This window comes from Anser anser, assembly GCF_964211835.1.
Source record: "Anser anser genome assembly, chromosome: 2".
Classification (NCBI taxonomy): Eukaryota; Metazoa; Chordata; class Aves; order Anseriformes; family Anatidae; genus Anser; species Anser anser.
This window is the reverse complement of record NC_139721.1, coordinates 83,397,470-83,416,803: the sequence shown is the minus strand read 5'-3', so window position 1 is coordinate 83,416,803 and position 19,334 is coordinate 83,397,470. Positions and strand designations below refer to the sequence as shown.

The window sequence follows — 19,334 nt, the reverse complement described above, 5'->3', positions numbered from 1 at the left end:
ATCATCAGGATTAATTTGATGAAGGACATAAATTTATTTTAAGCTCTTCAAGATGTCTGGAGTTGCTTTAAAGACAATTACTTGTCTGTGGTTTTACGTGGGTTTCCACCATCAGCAATGTAAGGAGAGCTCACACAGGCACCTGAGGCAGCCCAGCCACAGCAGAATGCAACCTGGCATAAGCTGATTTATTTTGCTTCTCAGAATAATGACACATAATCATAGAAAAGTCACTTTCTTCAGTGCTGACTATGGAACTTCACTGCCATAAGGAAAAAATATAAGCATTATTCCCAATGCCTCTCTATTATTCTTTCCCTTATATCCTCATATCTTCCAGCTGCTTACTGTAAAGTACTTCTCCATTGGGAATTAAAACCAAAATATATGATCATCCTGAACAGTTTTGCTACTTATGCAGGCTATTTGTCTTTTGTTTTAATGAGCTTTTTATCTAATCACTTACATTTTTGAAGCTTTTATTAGTCTCTGGGACCTTCGTCTCAAAAAATCAGTTACACTTAACAAAGTTGGTTCCTGAAGCAATGTTGATCTAAGACTGTATATTGAAATTCATCTAGCCTCAGAGCTAAATCAAATAACTTTCTGTTTCTTTTGTACTAACAAACTTTTGCCACTGTCAAGCACGTAGGCTATCTGTGTAGATAAGGGCTCAGTAGCAACATCTGTTCTCTCATGTTTCTCTCATTCGGTTTTATTAGGATTTTCTCAGAGGTTGAATGTGGGGAAATGTCAGACCTAACTCTGACGGTTAAGGAAGAGAGCTGAGGGTTACATCTGGCTAGTTGTCTTTTAAACAGGGCTTCTTGAGGTTGTCAGCAATATTCTTCCAGCAGTTCACCCAGTCTTCTGAACTGAGCTTAACCCTCATGTGTCACTAGCATGTCTCACATGCAGGGTCCTTCCATTGTCAGGTTTTCTCAGTGGTTTCTTTTGGTCTCTTGGCCACTCCTTTTCATTGTGGGTACTAGTTGTTGGAAGTAATATGCTTGAAATCACATCACATCACAAAAGCAGGCAGAGCAGCCAACTGTGACTTGCTGTTATTGACTATTTCTTCTGAAATGCCCAGATAAAAAAAAGATGCCTTTTAACTTGCTGAACTTTTTAATGACCTCTTGACTTGCAGTTCCAAAGAGAAGTGAAAAATCTACAGAACTACAAAGTAGTCTGTGGCAATCAAAAAGGTTTATGAAACTCAAAGATCTATTTATCACTGTAAAATAATTTTGTGGGTATGTGGATTTGCATCACTTTTGCAGTTTATGTGATGCTATCTTGTGTTTATCATCCACTGCTTGCTGGGTTGTGCTCCAAGACTTTGTGACTCCCCAGTGCTTCTCCCTGTTTTCAGTATGTCTTTGTGTGGGATTGTAACAAGATTGTATCATCAGCTATGCTAAATCTATTTTAAGGAAGGGGTAAAGCTTTTCTTTACGAAACTAGTAATTATAAGGCTCCTTCCTTAGGGTTCTTTTATTATCCATGAAGTACTAATAGATCAGAAGCAAGTCAATTGAAGTACATGAAGAAACATGCTTCCTGGTGGTATCCTTGCAACCACTGAGGAAAGACAAAATTTACTCTTCCTCTTCTTCCTACTTTGACCCAAATTCCGCTTTGTTACATTCTCTTTCAGGCAGATGGACATGTATAACTCTCATCAAGTTGCTGTGCTACTGCTTTATGATATATTAACATAGAAGATAAAGGCAGAGAGGATTCTTTAGAGCTAATCATGATCTGCCAAATTGAGGGCAGAAAACAGAATGTGAGTCTGTTCCTCCTGCAAAAGTTTACTGGTGAGACTGCAGCATCTTGAAGAAGCTGGGAATAGATGCCATCAGGAATAGAGAAAAGTCATTCTCCTTCATCTCTGTAGCATTATTTTTTAGTTTTGGTTTCTGATTTATTTATTTATTTATTTTATGGGCATAGAAATTCAATTTGCCACGGCTATCTGTGAAAAGGTCTTGCAGAAAGGCAAACCAAGTACTTTTTCTTTATCCTTTGTCTGCTGAATGGTTTGAATCTCAGCATGTGTCAAAATACAGCCTTGCAAGGCTTGCAAACTCAGCAAGATTGAGATAGAACACATTATCCCTGACTTGCAAATCCTTACTATTATTGTTTTTTTTTCTATTTTTATTCCTGTTGTTACTGTTATTACTATTATTTTCCCCTTCCGATAGTTTCTTATTTCCCATACCTCCTACTGAGGAGGTGACGGATTATCTGCCTCTGAAGGTAACAACACAGCTATGCAAAACAGCTTAGCCCATGGAGGCTGCAAGGATTCTGTCAGGTACGTCCTATCGTACAGTTGTGATCCTCCATTCCCCAAATGTTGTTTTCACTAACTTCTCCCATTATGCATTTCAGAAATAATTAAACTTTTTAAATACATTTATGGAAGACCTGAGTTCAATCTCATTACTTGCTCAGAGGAGAAAATGCTGTTTTTGTAATCTTTGTGAGGAAAGGCAATTTTCACTTTGTCATTACTAAACAGTGATCAAGCTAAAAGATGAAGAAAATTTGCTAATAAATGTAGTAATTCATCTGAGTAACTACAGTTACTCGGTTTTATTTGTTTCCATTTTAACTTTTTTGTTATATAAATAAAAAGATGAAATGCTCTGAAAGACACCGTGCTTTTTTGTTTACTGTTATTAGCAGCAAATGTTGGATGGCAGAGAACACTTTGATTTTGTTTCCACAGTGACACATTTACAGACAGCTACTATCTGGAGCAAGTATGAAAATCTTTCAAGGAAGTGATTAGGTAACAGCCAGGAACACAGAAGTGTGTGGTAACCATACCATCCAAAAGTTTGTAAATGCATATAAAAGATGTCTATATTAGACAGGTCTGCAGAATACACTTTAATGCACCTTTTGCAATGATGCTAAGACATGCAGTAAAAGATCAAAATTCATAACTAAAATACTGTAGGAAAGAGAGAGGAAATACCTTGGATGTTACCAACATCTCGAATTCTTGCAATGACAGAACATTTGCCAAATAAAGCTCCTATTTGATCTCAAAAAATGGAACATGTCCTGTGCCACAAAGGCTAAAAACTTACCGTGAATCGTAGCTCGTAGGGGTTAGAAATTCAGTTCTAAGCTTATTCATTATCATTGTATGTTTCTGTATATTATTGAAGGATCTATTTAATCACATGTTTATATTATCTTTATTTTTTACCTCAGTAATGCCTAGTCAACTTCCATTTGACTAGGCTAAACAAAGCAAGGTCTTTCCATGTCTCTTTGTGGAGTACCTAAATCATTCCCACAGTTAACCTTGGGAAACATCTCCCTCCACAATAACTTTAATGAATACCTGCTAGGTATTTTGCTGTCCTTACCAATAACACGTAATTTATTGCATCCTTGGATAACATCGATCTGCATCACAATGATGACTAGCTGGCCAATACCTCCATGCCTCTCTCACCAGGAAGGAAGATCCCTTTCCTTTTTTTTTTTTTTTTTTTTTTCATCTTTTCATAGTTCTTTTGGAGCTAATATTACCTATTGTACAATTATTCAACAGAATAAGCTATTCTTGAGATCTTGAACTATATTCTGCTAGTGATTGACAAGATATGTGATTTGTATCATGAATATGTCACTAAAATTTATGTGACATTGATGAATACACCAAGAAATTAGAAAAAGAAAAAGAGAAAAAAAAGGAAAAAAAAGATTTTTTTCTTTACACAAACCATGAACTTAAACCTCTTATTGAATTATTTTAAAATAAATGATCAGCAATTCTTAGCACTAATAGAACATAGCTCTGGAAGGATATCACAAAGATAGGCAAGTATAATTAACCTGTATTTGATGGTAAAGAAAAAGAAGTCAGAGAGAAAAATAATGAGTCCAGCTTTATACAGGACATCAGTGCTGAAGCTGGGCACATAATAAAGACCCTGGAAAATTGTTCCTTCACGTAAAAATGTCCTCATGGATGGGATGACAGAACACTCAAAACTTGTAATGCAATATAATTGATACTCTGGTTTTAGAACTATTGCTGAATTAAGCAAGATACCATTTCTAGGTCTGCGCAGCCTTCCATGATGTGTGGGAAATCAATTGCTTTCTGCCTCAGTTTCCCAACTGAAAATAATGACAGGAATTGCTTCTGGTTATGGTTCCAGGGTAATTTAGAGGACACATTTGGGACTGGGTGTCTTACGTACTTTGCACTGTAGAAACACATCACATCTGGCTGGTCAACACAGTGCCCCATGGAAATGCCTGTAAACCTGGGTCAGACTGTCGTCCCGTTCTGTAGCCAGGGCTCTCTGGACAGCTTTCACCTCGTGTGCTATATAACTACAACCCTCGTTTTAGGTGTTCAGATTTTGTAAAAGTGGCCCTTTTGATTAAAAACATAACTTTTCTATAGAAAGCAGTCTTCCTGAAAATGAGTTTTGACAGAAAATATGTAGGACTGCAGCTGTCAACTCAAAATCTTTTTAAGAATTATCCTTCTTTCCGTCTTAATGCCAAATTTAACTCCATCTCAATAAAGCACATCCTGAATGTAGCATGCCACAAGTCAATTAATTAATTTTTCATAGGTTCATAGGCATTCCTACAATGTCCTGTCTTGAGAAGGGAAGGTACCAATTAACTCTTTCTTACCAGCTTCTGAATGGGAAACTAAGTAATTCTGTTGCAATTTTCATTATTTCCTATGTTATAACTAACATGTCAATAGCAGTATTCTGCAGAGGTATTTCAAGGATTTTTAACAAATGGGTGACATATGTTCAAGGTCAAATCTTGTCATTCTAATATTCCTTTTGAAAATATTGAATTAATTAATTATATCGAACTAAGAAATCAGCTTGACCATTGTTTAGCCAGAAGAATAAATTCATGTTTACTGATTTTACATGCTGTTTTCTAGAGGAATAAAAGACAGCTAACATTAAAGTAAAGGAAAAAAAAATATAGCTGACAGCCTGTTAGTCTTCAATCTATTTTTTTTTTTCTCAAGTGAATCAGCATAAAATTACTTAAGGAGAAGTTTTGCTAAAACTCATGATGTAGTAAGACAGCATATTGAATACTCTGCACATTTCTATTTGTTAGGTCACTTACTGATGCAAAACAATTGACTTCATGTTGTCACTCAATCCTAGTGACTACTCAAGTAATGATGAATAATTTTGTTGTTACTATTCTCTGTGTGCCATACAAACACTGGAACGAAGTCATGGTTGAGGTTTCATTTCATTCCATTGCATTTATTCAGTTAAAATGAAGCTCTCATCTCATTTGTGAAATTTAAAGTAAACATTGATCATAAACAAAGTATTAAAGGGACCTTTAGGATAAAATTTTACTTTATGATTATTTCATGTAGTTTAGGCATTTGTGGGACTGATGCAAAATCTACTGCAACTAATGAACTGAATCCCATAGATATAAATGGTTTCTAGAACAGACCCTGAAAACAATTAAATTGCATCCCTTCTTAAATTCTCTAGATGTTAAATGATTTACAAGATCCATAATTTATAAATGACTACATTTTAACATTTCATACATATGTAGTTTAAGTCTACAAAGTTAAGATAAAATTCTGGTTACAGTGACATTCATGTCACCTCTCTGCCAATCCCCATGTTTTACACAAGATAGCTCTTATTTAAAAAGTCATAATAGAGGTCATATACATTAAGTAATGCTTTTTTATTTATTAGAAATAAATAGAAATACAGAATTTATTAGAAATACAGAAATAAAAGCTTGTGGGATTAAAGCAAACAGAAATTGAAGCTAGGATTTCATTTCTTAACACTAATTAACTGCTATTCATGTAACACTTCTGATAACGAGAAATAATTTTTACAGTTGTTATTTTAATATATATAATTAATTCCAGTGAATTCAGTCATAAAGCTGTGTAACTGTTACCTTTGCTTAAAGAAATACAAATTGTATTTACAGAATATATAGTGTTTGAAAGAACGTGAGTATTAAGTCTAAAAGCAACTATCATTTTGGTTTAGTTGGGAGGAGGATTCACATTTAGTCATAGGATCATAGAATGGTGTGGGTTGGAAGGGACCTTAAAGATCATCAAATTCCAATGCCATTGCCATGGGCAGGGACACATCCCACCAGACCAGGTTGCTCAAAAGCTCCATGCAGCCTGGCCCTGAACACGTCCAGGGATGTTCAGCATACAGGTAAACATGTCCAGCATACAGCTAAAATGTCCAGCATACAGCTAAACAAAAACGTCATACAATGAGTGAGCTATTGGCTGACAGGCAGGGCTCAAAGGGTTGTGCTGAATGGGGCCACATCAGGATGGTGGACGGTCACTACTGGGGTCCCCCAAGGCTCCATTTTAGGGCCAGTCCTCTTCAATGTTTTTATAAATGATTTGGATGTAGGACTAGAAGGTGTTCTGAGCAAATTTGCTGATGACACCAAACTTGGAGGAGTTGTTGACTCTGTTGAGGGTGGGAAAGATCTGGACAGATTGGAGAGCTGGGCAATCACCAACTGCATGAAGTTTAACAAAAGCAAGTGCCAGGTCCTGCACCTGGGAAGGGGCAACCCTGGCTATACATACAGACTGGGCGACGAGATGCTGGAGAGCAGCCCCACAGAGAGGGGTCTGGGGGTTGTGGTTGACAGCAAGCTGAATATGAGCCAGCAGTGTGCCCTGGCAGCCAGGAGGGCCAACCGTATCCTGGGATGCATCAGGCACGGCATTGCTAGTCGGTCGAGGGAAGTGATTGTCCTGCTCTACTCTGCGCTGGTGCGGCCTCACCTCGAGTACTGTGTGCAGTTCTGGGCACCACAGTACAAAAAGGACACTAAACTGTTGGAGAGTGTCCATAGGAGGGCAACGAAGATGGTGAAGGGCCTAGAGGGGAAGACGTATGAGTGGCTGAGGGCACTTGGCCTGTTCAGCCTGGAGAAGAGGAGGCTGAGGGGGGACCTCATCACAGTCTACAGCTTTCTCGCGAGGGGGAGTGGAGGGGCAGGCACCGATCTATTCTCTCTCATCCCAAATGGGATGCCTTCCATCCAGAATGTTTTCAGGCCAGGGTGCTGAACCAGGGGGTCGTCCAGGTCCACCCCTAGGTCCCATGCCACCATCTGGTTGATTTCCATTTGTGGGTTTGACGCTGCCGTCTGGTTTACGGCCATAGTTGGGTCCCACACTGTGTTCTGGACTACGGGCATGGCTCTGCTCCATGCGGCTGTCTGCCTGATGCTCCTGCCTTCGCCCCATGCCACCGTTGCGCCAATGGGAAGGCCCAGGTCCCCTGTTGATGTATGGTTGAGGGGGCGGCCTGTTCCCCGTGTCATTGCGGTGCCAGTAGTATCTCTTACAAGTGTCTGTGGGCTGCACACCAGAGGTCCCCTGAGCACATGTGTCTCTTGTGCTGCAGGCGCTATCCGTCTGCCCATGACACTTCTCCTCCCCATTAGGTGCCCTCCTTCTCAGTGCTTCCTTGGACTGCATCACTGTTCTCTCACACCGAGAAGGGCTGCCGCTCACCTTGCTGCTTCGGCTCTTCCTGCCACACAAGTTGGCTGTCAGAGTGCCTAGAAGCTCAGCAAATGGTGGGACAGCTGCAGGGGGACCTATTTTATTGGGCCCAGAGCACAGGCAGGGCAGTGGTGGCCACTGTGACCTCAGCAAGCCTCTGTGATGGAGTGGCCCACGCATGGCCAAAGGCAGCTGTGTTGGGAGCGGGCTGGAAGATGCCCTCACATGGAAGAAGGAGGGTTGGGGGGCTGAGGGCCCCTTTTCTGGGGCTTGCTCCCCTGGGCCATTTGGCTTGCCAGAGAGAAAGGCTGCCCCTTGGCCACAGGACTGCCCTCCACCTCCCATCCTGTGCCTTGAGTCTATTTTTAACACTGTTTTTTATGTAATTTCATTCTATACTTTATGGAAAAGAAGCAAGGTGCATCTTCGCCCTTAATTCCCATGTGCGCTTTGTGCTCTGTGTGAAGAATTTCTTCCTGACATCACATCTAATCTAAATCTCCCATCCATTTGTTCAAAGCCATTATTCCTTTTTCCATCGCTACACTCCCTGATAGAGTCCCTCTCCAGCTTTCTTTTAGGCCACTTTTATGGATTAGGTTAGGTGGCAAAACTGCAGGACCTTGCAAATTGCAGCCTTATCTACCTTGTTCAATGTGTTCCACATGACCTTTTCCAGCTCAGGCTCTAGCCTCTGATCAGTGTAACATAGAATCATAGAAACATTAAGGTTGGAAAAGACCTCCAAGATCATCTGGTTCAACCATCGCCCTGTCACCTATGTCACCCACCAAACCATGTCCCTAAGCACCAGGCACAACCTTTCCTTGAACACCCTCAGGGATGGTGACTCCACCACTTCCCTGGGCAAACCCTTCCAATGCCTGACCACTCTTTCTGAGAAGAAATGTCTCCTACTTGTTTTAATTGTTGAAGAGCAGTGCTTACACTGAGTCAAGGACTTTTCAGCTTCTCACACTGCCCTGCCAGCAAGTAGGCTACGGGTGCATGAGGAGCTGGGAGGGGACAGAAACAGCGCAGGTAACCCCAACTGACCAAAGGGATATTCTATACCATGTGTTGTGGTGTGTCCTGGTTTCGGCAAGGATAAAGTTGAATATCAGAAAAATAAAAACTGAGTAATTACGATAAAACAAAACAGTGATAGATGGATAGCACACATAGCTGATGGAGGTAGGGATAAAAAGTGAATGTAAAACAAATAGTGAGAAGCATAATTGCAAAAATGATAACACAATAAAATATTGGAATTGTTACCCGTTACCAATTGGAACAGTCACCACTGTGGCAGGCTCCAGCGTAGCCTTGTCATGATCATCTTGGGCACTTTTATTCAGGAAAGTGCTTTACTTTTTTAATTCAGTATTGCGTTAGTTCCCCCATAATGATTTGGCCAGATACCACTCAGCTCTAGAGCAGCACATGCTGCTGCTGACCAAGAACCAGGAACTTCTTGGAACATGATCTCTCACTTTTTACACCCATTCAGCTTTGGGTGTAAAATAACCTCACAGGTGCCATGAGAAGAGACAGGTCAAGGATCCATTCACTTCCTTGCCTATGTATAGTCAAACTGAGACAAGCAGCCCTTCAGAGCTTGCTCTTTCCCTCTTCATCTCTTTCTGTTCTGCCAACCACGAGACAGCAACACTACTGAGGTTTTTCCAAAGCCTTTTGTTTTGACGTGGAAGTGAAACTCCTACATCAAATGAACTTCACCTATAGTTACCATGAGGATTTGTTACAGGTTGTTTTGTTGTTGTTGTTGTTTTTATTTGTTTGTTTGATGAGCCGGTCTTCTCAAAGACTCTGTGTCATATGGACTCTAAATGTGTAATACAGACATTTGTGCAACCAAACCCTCAGTTCTAGCCTCAGTGATGGGAGTTTTGTAAGAGCAGGATCATAGAATCATAGAATGATAGAAAAATTAAGGTTGGAAAAGACCTTCAAGACCATCTGGTCCAACCATCACCCTACTACCAATGTCACCCACTAAACCATGTCCCTACACACCAGGTCCAACCTTTCCTCGGCTACTAAGATGGTGAAGGGCCTAGAGGGGAAGACGTACGAGGAGCGGCTGAGGTCACTTGGCCTGTTCAGCCTGGAGAAGAGGAGGCTGAGGGGGGACCTCATCACAGTCTACAGCTTTCTCGCAAGGGGGAGTGGAGGGGCAGGCGCCGATCTATTCTCTTTAGTGACCAGTGATAGGACCCAAGGGAATGGTGTCAAACTGTGGCAGGGGAGGTTCAGGCTGAACATCAGGAAGAGGTTCTTCACCAAGAGGGTTGTCACACACTGGAACAGGCTCCCCAGGGAAGTAGTCACTGCACCAAGCTTGTCGGAGTTTAAGAAGCTTTTAGACCGTGCACCTAGTCACATGGTTTGAATTTTTGGGCAGACCTGTGTGGTGCCAGGAGTTGGACTCGATGATCCTTATGGGTCCCTTCCAACTCGGGATATTCTATGATTCTATGATTCTATGGGGCATCCACAGCTTCTCTGGGCAGCCTGTTCCATCTGGTGCCTCACCCCTCTCTGTGTGAAGAATTTCTTCCTAATGTCTAATCTAAATCTTCTCGCTTTTCATTTAAAACCATTACTCCTTATCCTATCCCTACAGTCCCTGACAAAGAGTCCCTTTTGAGCCATTTACCTCAAGAGTGTGACCATCCAGCCAATTCCTTACCCATTGAGTGGTCTATCCATCAGATCCATGTCTTTCCAATTTAGAGACAAAGATATCATGTACAATGCTTTGGACAAGTCCAGGTAGATGTCAGTTGCCCTTCCCCATCCACCAATGCTGTAAACCCATGGTAGAAGGCCATTAGATTTGCCAGGCACAGTCTGCCCTTAGTGAAGCCATATTGGCTGTCACCAATCACCTCTTTGTTTTCCGTGTGCCTTAGTATAGTTTCCAGGATGATCTGCTCCATGATCTTGCCAGGCACAGAGGTGAGACTGAATGGCCTGTAGTTCCCCAGGTCTTCCTTTTCTCCCTTTTTTAAACATGGTCATTATGTTTCCCCTCTTCCGGTAGGTGGAACTTCACCAGGCTGCCATGACTTCTCAAATAATAGATAGTAGCATAGCAACTTCATCCACCAGTTCCCTCAGGACCCATGGATGTATTTCATCATGTCCCTTGGACTTGTGCACCTCCAAGTTCCTTAGATGGTCTCAAACATTCTTCTCTATTCCCTTGTGTGATTCTGACCATAAGAGAGTAGCAGGAGGCATTATCACCTTCTAATCCTTTCTTCTTCTGGTAAACTTGCATATGGCTTTAACTGCCCTCTGACATAACACATATACAATAATTTATGTTAGCAAGTTTATTTTGTTTTCTCTTCAACCTTGGAAAGAGATCTTTAATGTTATGGAAAAACAAACAAACAAACAAACAAACAAAAAAAAGCACACAAGGAAAATATTATGGCCTGGAATCTGAGTGTAATATTTCACAAATTAAGCCTCATTAGTCATGAATAGGTTTTGAGGATTTTAGTGGAAATTACATTGTTGTATATTTTATCATACAATTTAACAAACTGAGATTACATTTGTACAAGAGAAAGGTATTTTTAAAAAACTTTTAAAATCTACTCTCTTTACTTTATAGGGTTACTTAAAAAATCAAAATGTGATATTATTGAAAGGCAATGTCTTTCTTTTGGTCTTGTTTTGGATATTTACCTTAGTAGAACACATGGTAGAAAAGAAAAGGTTATTGTTCATTTACAATTTTTCCTTGTAAATTAAAAGAATAAAAGAGCCTATATTTTATTCTTGATAGTGACATCATTCAGAGCAAAAACTAAGTGGAGTTAATAATAGCAGCAAGTGATTTCAACAAGTAAATCATGACTCAGAAATACAAAATATCATGAGATCAAAGTCTCAGAAGGACCTAGGAACCTCATGGTTCATTTAGCTAGAAGAAAATTGATTTTCAGTGTCTCATAGGACTGCAACTCATAAACATAGTTTGAAAGCTGATATGGTTTCACAATCTGTGGAATTTTAACATCCTAACGGCCATTAAAATCTCTGTCCTGCTGACTATGTCTCAATAAGGAATAATGATGGACTTTGTGAAAAGCATGGGTTAAACGGATGGAGTATCAATACATTAGGGTCACATATGAGTCTTTGTGTTTTGGCCTTTATTATACAGTTTTAGTAATTGTGAAAAGTTTACTACCTTCCATATAAAGAAAGGGTGAATTAAGTACTTAGGGAGCCTGAATGCTGCCACACTACTAAGACTAAGGAAAAGTTTCCAAAGAGAAAGCTCTGCTCAGGTGGGAGCATGATCTGTGAGGATTACAGATCTCTAGATAGTATCTTGATGAAGAATAGTGTCAGTCCTAGCCATCAAATCCATATGAAGAATGTGTATAGAGATGGGAAAGACAGTAATGGGAATGATATATATATATATTTGCTGGCATCTCCGGATACCTGTATGGATATAAAGAAGTAAAGAAAAGAAGAGTCAGAAAAGACTTAAAGTTTCCTAGCAGTAATTATAACAAACAGCTGTCTAAAATAAGCAGCCAAACAGTGAGCATTTATATGTGAAATACGTGGCCCAGAGCGCTTCCTTGAGGAGATGCTGATACTCCTGCATTCTTCACAGATTGTGGAGAATGTGAAGTATCTCACTTCTACACCTTTGGTCCAATATACTTCAGCAGTAGGGACTGAACAGTGACTTCAAGGTATATCTTGTTGCATTTGAAATAGAGCTATTGTGATACACCAGCCTTCTGGACAGTGACCTGTTTCTTTGTTTTTCTATTTCAGCTATCACTACTTTTGCATAAAAAAAGTATCTTGAAAGTATGTCACTGTGAGCCATATTCCAAATGCTGGAAGAATGGTGATGGCACTAGTGAAATCCAGAACTGAAGCTGCAGTGCTCTCAAGGTAACAGCTTCATAGAAATTAGGGGGATAAAATAAAAGCTGGTTTGGAATTGGAGATGTGACCGGGTACTGTGCAGAGACAAGATTGACCCTGAATCAGCAGGGGATTTCAGTTTTCATTGAGGCAGCCTGTGGACATTTTTCCTGAAGGATTAGTTCATTCACTTGCATTGATAATATATGCACCTGAAAATAACTCAGGTGAGTCTTGAGGTAGATGTGGAAGGGCAATCCCAGGTTCACTGGGCTCCTACCATAGCCAAGAAAATTAGAATGGAGGAAAGAAGGGAAGAAGAAAAAAAGGGAAGAAAGAGGAGATTATGAACAAAACCATTATGGATTACAAGTGATATGCTCCCTCATACCTCCAGAAACACCTTATGAGGAAAAGCAAACATTTCAAACAAACATCATAGCAGAGCTTTTCTCTGAGACTTTTTGATTTTCCTCATTTTTCTAATATCATTTTGCTAATGTTTTCAACATTAAGAAGCAAACATCCAATATGATCATGTTTTAAATCAATATTTAAAACTTTTTTTTTTCATTCAGAGCCATTTGTTTCAATAAAATTTCAGAATTCTGAGACATTTCATTCTCTAGTCAGCTCTTTAAAAGAATATGAAATGGTTAAAGGACAACATCAGCTCTGCCTCCTTTAAAGTACTAAAATGCAATCCATTCATAAATAATTTAGTTATATAGTACAGTATCTATAAGAAGGTTTTTCTAACTCTTCTCCCCAGTATATACAGGCAAAAAAAAAAGTTAGAGAAATTGTTACAGAAAATCTTCCTTTTAATTCTGGTATAGAAATCACCAGATATAAATGAAAGAAGGTCTCTAGGCTCAGTCAATAGACCAGAATTTAAACTGAGATTATTGATACCTCAGCTGTCGGGTGAATTTTAGGTATTTTTTGTTAGTTTTATTTTAAAGCAAAAGTTCTGTTTTATCATATTCCATATAGGAAAATAGGTAAAAAGATTTTATTAAACAGCTATATTCCTCCTAAAAGGAACAGTATATTTGTGAATGCTGTAACAGGTATTTCTACTAAATCTTTGTGTTGACTTATTATACATGGACTTGAGTGTAGCAGAGAAAATAAACTTCCTGTAATGTCATTACTTGTTATGATTTATACTAACATTACCTCCCTCAATGGAATACAGTTTTGAAACTTCATTGAACAACTAATTAGTGTTGCAAATGGCACAACCAAGCCTGAGTAATGAGAAGAATAATTATTAAGGAAAACTTTTATTTAGTTTACTAAAATATAACCTCCTATTTATAAACTCAGGAACAAAAGCAGCTTGTCAGCTTCCCAATCCCAAAATCAAAAACAGCAGAAGGTTTTATAGCATCATACAATAACTGATCTGCACAGAGAATTGACTGCTTTTTATACCAGTACACAAATACCTACGTAAGCAAGGAATAATAATTAAGAGAAAACTCTCTCACTCATATTGGGTCTCTTTCATATTGCACGTATTACTGCTGCAATTTTCTGATTTTTTTTTGTTCTTGGAGGCACAGATTACTGTTTCTTCTGTACATAACAGAACTTGACAGTAATGGGAAATACGTGTAAATTCTCCTGAGCTCTACCTGCAAAAGTAAAGTGGCTCTCTTCTTGCTGGCTTCAGCTGGAATTGGACAGATGAGCTAATGTTGGCAAGATGTAGCAAGACAAAGATATCCCTTTAATTAAGAATAAAATATATAGAAATATGTTGCTCACTACTCAAAGACAAAGAGAGTAGCTCAGCTGCTACCCAGTGTGCAAAGAGTGCAGTGAGATGTACCATGAGAAAGAAGCACCAACCCAGAAATTAGAGTTAGAAGATATGTACAGAAATGGTGAACCCGTTGTTATGTACTTGGCTGCATGTCTCACTAGCCCCCAATCTTTCATGCTGCCACATCACTGAACCTCTCCCCGTGGGAAGGAGTGGTCATGTCCTTCAGCTTGGCCTTTCTGTCAGGGCTGTGCAAGCACTGCTGTTGATTTGAATGTGTGCAATAGGTCTGGTGCTTCCCAGCTTTGCTGTTTGTCACCAGATCAGCTGCTGTGCCTACCTGGTAAATCAGACTACAGCTGGCATCTGGCTGCGTTTAAGAAGAAGAAGAAGGAACAGGCCAATGAACTGTTTGGTTGATGTACAAACTGCCTGTTTAGGATAGGAAACACACAAAAAAAGTAAGAATTACAAATGGAAATACAATGTTGCTCTTTTTTCTTAGCCATGTAAACATACCGAATATGAAATAAAATACAATATTTTCATTGTGTTCATCTGAAGAAGAGAAGTTGCAATACAGAGGCTCATCTGAAAGAAATCTGTACTCATCAGTGGATGAAATAGACTGCACTTTGCTAAAATGGATTTTAAAAGTACTTTCAATTAACATCCCTTTCACAAGTCCATCAATTAATTTTGTAACTCTGGAGTAACATTTTCAAATGTTTTACGATTATCTTCTTCCCTGATAAGGTATATAGAGGAAGCAGTAAAATTTTCTGAAATACGATGCTTCAAATAATCTGAAGCACCTGTCTGAGCTGAGAAGAGCTCAACCTGAATGTTCTCATTTGAAAGAAGTTAGTAACTTTACTTTAGTGACACTGGAGGTGCAAACAGTAGTAGAAGATGAAAGTACTTCATCTGATTATTTTTTTTTTTAAAGCTGATGACATCCTTCTGAATACTGTGCTTCATTCTCCCTGTTTAAAAATGAAAAAATACATACCTTCATCAAAACTTTGTTGTGAGATCAAGTGTCTGGTGAGCTACATGTAAATGCAGAACACTGCAAATGATACATACCATTATTATTGTAAACATATGCCTAGATTTCTTTACAAAGCATGAAATGTATTACACAGAAAATGAGTTATAATTTATTGTATATTTGACTTTAGCAATGTGAACATATTTTCTGAAATTGCACTTAAGAACCAATATTCTCCATTTATTCAACTGGATGCTAATTTACTTGACTAATGACTCTTCAAAAGTTGGCAGATGTTTTTTTTTTTTAGCCATGCTTTAAGTTAGGTCTGACATTCAGTCATGAAATACCAAAAACAAACAAACAAACAAAAAAACTGAATGATTTCAGATCACATAAACAGTTACTTACCAGATAGCAAGTGAAACTTTTTCAATAAGCCAAGCTGTCCACATATACATTTATCCATAAAATTCAAAACTGTCTTAACAGATAAACCTTTCTCCATACCCATATTCATCCTGTGTTCTCAGCAAGTCTGGAAACAGACAGAGGCTTGATCTTTAAATTCCAACTCTTTGAATAGACCTGAGAGTAGTACTTGTCATAAGATAACATAAGAAGAAATATATGATAACCATCACAGCAATGACAATGTGAGAAAAAGATGATGTGTGCTTTTCTGTAGGTAAAAGTCAAAAGAAATAGTTTAATTCCAAAGCAGACAAAATCCACCATTTTAACATTATCTTGACCACAATAAAATAAGGTTATATTCAGAAACTTATAAAAACTAAAGTAATTTTTATAATAGCAACTAACCCCATGCCACTAAATCTGTTCATATAGAGGATCTATTTGGAGATACTTCAAGCCTCCCTTGAAGCATCTATCTTAATGGATAAATTCCCTAATGTTTAAAAACAATCTTCACATTCCTTTTTGAGTATCTGCTATATCTTATATTTCTTTGTGACCTTACTTAGCATCCACATCATTCTCAGCATCTGCATACATTTTTTATCGTTGCATCATACTGCTTTTCTTTTTCATACCTCTATTGCATCGTTCTCTTATTTATTCGTTGGATTACATCAGTGGCCTTAATGCTTTTTATCTGCTGAGGATGTCTCACCTGCCCCTCACCCCAGAGAACGACTGTTTAGGCTGCTTGGTGCCCATGGCAGTGAGTACCTCCACACTTGGTGTCCCCAGTTACACACCCTTTAGATCTCATATTTAAAGTAACACTGTTTTCCTCTGTTGAAGGCCGAGTGTCCTTGGGATAGTCTTCTTCAGTTCTGGCGGTTTCAGTTAATGTTTGGGACTCAGAAGTATAAGGGAATAAAAATTAGATTTTGGAAGGAGACACATTTTGAGAAACTCTACACCCCAGTTTGGACTAGCTCCTCCATGTCTGCCATTTATACTCTGTCTTTTCCCTGGCTTCTTGTGGTAAGGTTTTATCTGAAAAAAAAAAACCAGGTTGATATGCTTGTGCATTAGTAGGAAAGACAAATACCTCATGTTGGAAAAACTCTGAAGCAGTTTCTGTTCAATTTTGATTGTTGGGGAATGAAAATCAACTAGAATGTGTATGCATAATGTGATCAATGAAGTGGAAAGCAGCGGACACCATGAAATGTTTAGTGTATTTCTTTGATTTGCGATATTACAGTTTGCCTATGCAGACAAGTTAGTGAAAATTAATGAATATAAATTAGAGCATAAATTTACAGGGTTCTCAATACTTGGCGCTGCCTGGCTGGAAAATTCTGCTGCCTACTACAAGCATCTTTTTTGTGAAGCCACTTATGCCACTTGCAAAGTAAGGCATAATACCCCATGGGTAGGAAGCACTGAGTGTTTACAGGTGAAGTTAACAAGAAGTGATGACTGTGCTATAAATTTACACCCTAGATTGCTGTAAATGGTCTTCTCTGTGTAGGAAAATCCTTAGAGAGACAGTACAATTGTCCATTATCATCTATAGTTGCAAAATGTGTTAAAAGCTGTCATTCAAGAATTATATATGCCAAGTTTAAATTAATTAGATACAAGGCAAAGAAAATGACTGCTTTGAAAAGAGAATATGATGAGTGACCTTTCTAAGTGGAAACAAAATTGTTTAATTGAATGTTTCAGTAAAGTGTCTTTTTTTTTTCTTTTTTCTTTTTCCTGTCAAATCACAGGAGTTATAGAGCAGCTTCAGAAGACTATAGTGTGTGTGGATGGAATGTCATTTCCTGATCTTTACAAAATCTAATTTTGTTCCTGTCTGTCAGAAAACACCAGAGACAGGTGGGGTGTGTGTGTGACTTATTTATTTATTAGTGTGTTGTTGGTTTTTTTAATAGTTTTGATGAGTTATGTATTTTTACATTTGGTTTAGATGGATAAGAAGTATTTCAAAGAGAAAGAGTGTCTGAATAGTTTTAAGTATAGGTAGAGGAATTGTTTAAGATAAAAGAAAATAGCTAATTGCTAGGGGAATCTAAGGCTTTTTTTCATGGATTTTTCTTTTGACAATGCTTTACTCTGTCAGACGGACAAATCTTTGCCCATTGCTGGTGGATAAAAGAGACAGAGACAAAATTGTTCGAGTAGTTCTGTCTGCTCCGAGTTGTATACATTAGCGATAGTCATAAAAGATATTTTTATCCCCTTTTCTATCCCAATTTGAGTCACAAATCTGTGCTTCTTTACACAACAGACTTTTGAATATATTCTGAAAATGTCTCTGGGTAGACAGATGAACCTAACTAAAGCTTCATCAACTTCCTTGAGCACTTCTCCATGGTCAGTAGGAGATTGGAGCCTGAGGCAGAGTACTTGTACATGGGAGAAATTCCTGTAATATTGTATCTGATTTATTACCAATTCTGTTGGGGAGTGTGTGGCATGTGGAGAAGAAAAGGACAAATAATGAACTTCTGGTTTACATGTTGTTTTGTGTTTTCAATGTGATTCAGTAGGAATTATTCTAAACTGCAGGCTTTTAACTTTACAACAAGCTTTGATTTAGAAAAACCTGCTTTTAGACACAGAAAATATTTATCAGCTTGTTCTGAGTTTAAGTTTCAACAATACATAAGAATTTCATAATGAAATTAAAGAAGAGAATGGTCATGCATAGTACATACTTCTTTTGCCTTTATTTTATCCTAAATATTTTCTCATTTTAAGTAATCAGTGACTGTCTTTCCCTGGATATCTCAATATTACTTTCATATGACTTTAGTCAGCTGATGCTGACAGAACAACCCATTTTTTTCTCCTTTTGTAGTAGGAACTGCTTCTTAACTCTTGGTTCTACTTTTTTCACTATATGCAGTTCTGTGCTGTCAGCAGGTTTAAGGTTTTCCAAGCTGAATTGTCTGTTCAGGTGATTTATGAAGATTATAAATAAAGGCCTAAATACATAAAGAAATTCCATCTATGACACAATTCCTCATAATAAGATTATAGTTCTTTTAGCCACCTGCATAAACTGTTATGCCTGCTCTGATGCTAAACTATGTGTTTTTGAAGCTTATCTGGAACATACTTTTCTGCACAAGGGAGAAACTGATCACTGAAATAACATTTTATATTATAACGTCTTCCATCTGTGCAGAATATGCTTCTGTATATCACCTGCTCACTCACCCCCATTGAAGTGTGCTAGTCTTCAGAGGCTCCTAGAAATGAAATCTAACCTTTTTTTCACCCACTTTGTGCTGCAAAGGCTGGATGGCAGACAGCATATAAATAGCATTTAAAGAAATAACTTAAGCTGTTGAACATTACCGAATTAGAGAGTGAATAAAGCATGTGGTCAGATCTTTATCTTGTATTGACAGGTAGAATGCCAGTCAGAGATGTTCAGGGAAAACATTATTTCTTAATGTTAACTTGCTCACAAGTAAATTTTTATCTCCATGCAAGTGGTTTTGCAACTCCTTGCTCTTAGAGAGGTTTTTGCTGCTAAAATGATCATTCTTGCTGTTTTCAAATCTCCCTCTCCTTAAAAAATGGTGGGCAGAGAGCAAGATGCAGACTCTTCTGACTGCAGCACCACACTTCTAAGC

The 19,334-nt window shown here is 38.4% G+C and overlaps 1 protein-coding gene and 1 long non-coding RNA gene across 3 annotated transcripts in view; one reads left to right on the top strand and one right to left on the bottom strand.

Moving 5' to 3' along the window:
- LOC310895032 (uncharacterized protein) overlaps window positions 1–19,334 on the top strand; it is a 287,235-nt gene that overhangs the window by 180,568 nt on the left and 87,333 nt on the right. The window contains exons 6-7 of one of the 2 annotated variants that reach the window (XM_083825797.1): window positions 12,401–12,523; window positions 17,457–18,951. The exons of the other annotated variant lie outside the window; for it this stretch is intronic. Of the exons in view, the coding sequence (XP_083681923.1) occupies window positions 12,401–12,505 (105 nt within the window). The 3' untranslated portion in view covers window positions 12,506–12,523; window positions 17,457–18,951. Of the gene's footprint in view, window positions 1–12,400; window positions 12,524–17,456; window positions 18,952–19,334 lie in introns of those variants that run through there. 2 annotated transcript variants of the gene reach the window in all.
- On the bottom strand, window positions 11,025–16,447 carry LOC310895033. The gene is made up of 4 exons (XR_014580382.1): window positions 15,676–16,447; window positions 15,283–15,342; window positions 14,611–14,702; window positions 11,025–12,055 (listed from the first exon to the last, which is right to left on the bottom strand). It is a non-coding gene; the product is annotated as an uncharacterized lncRNA (long non-coding RNA).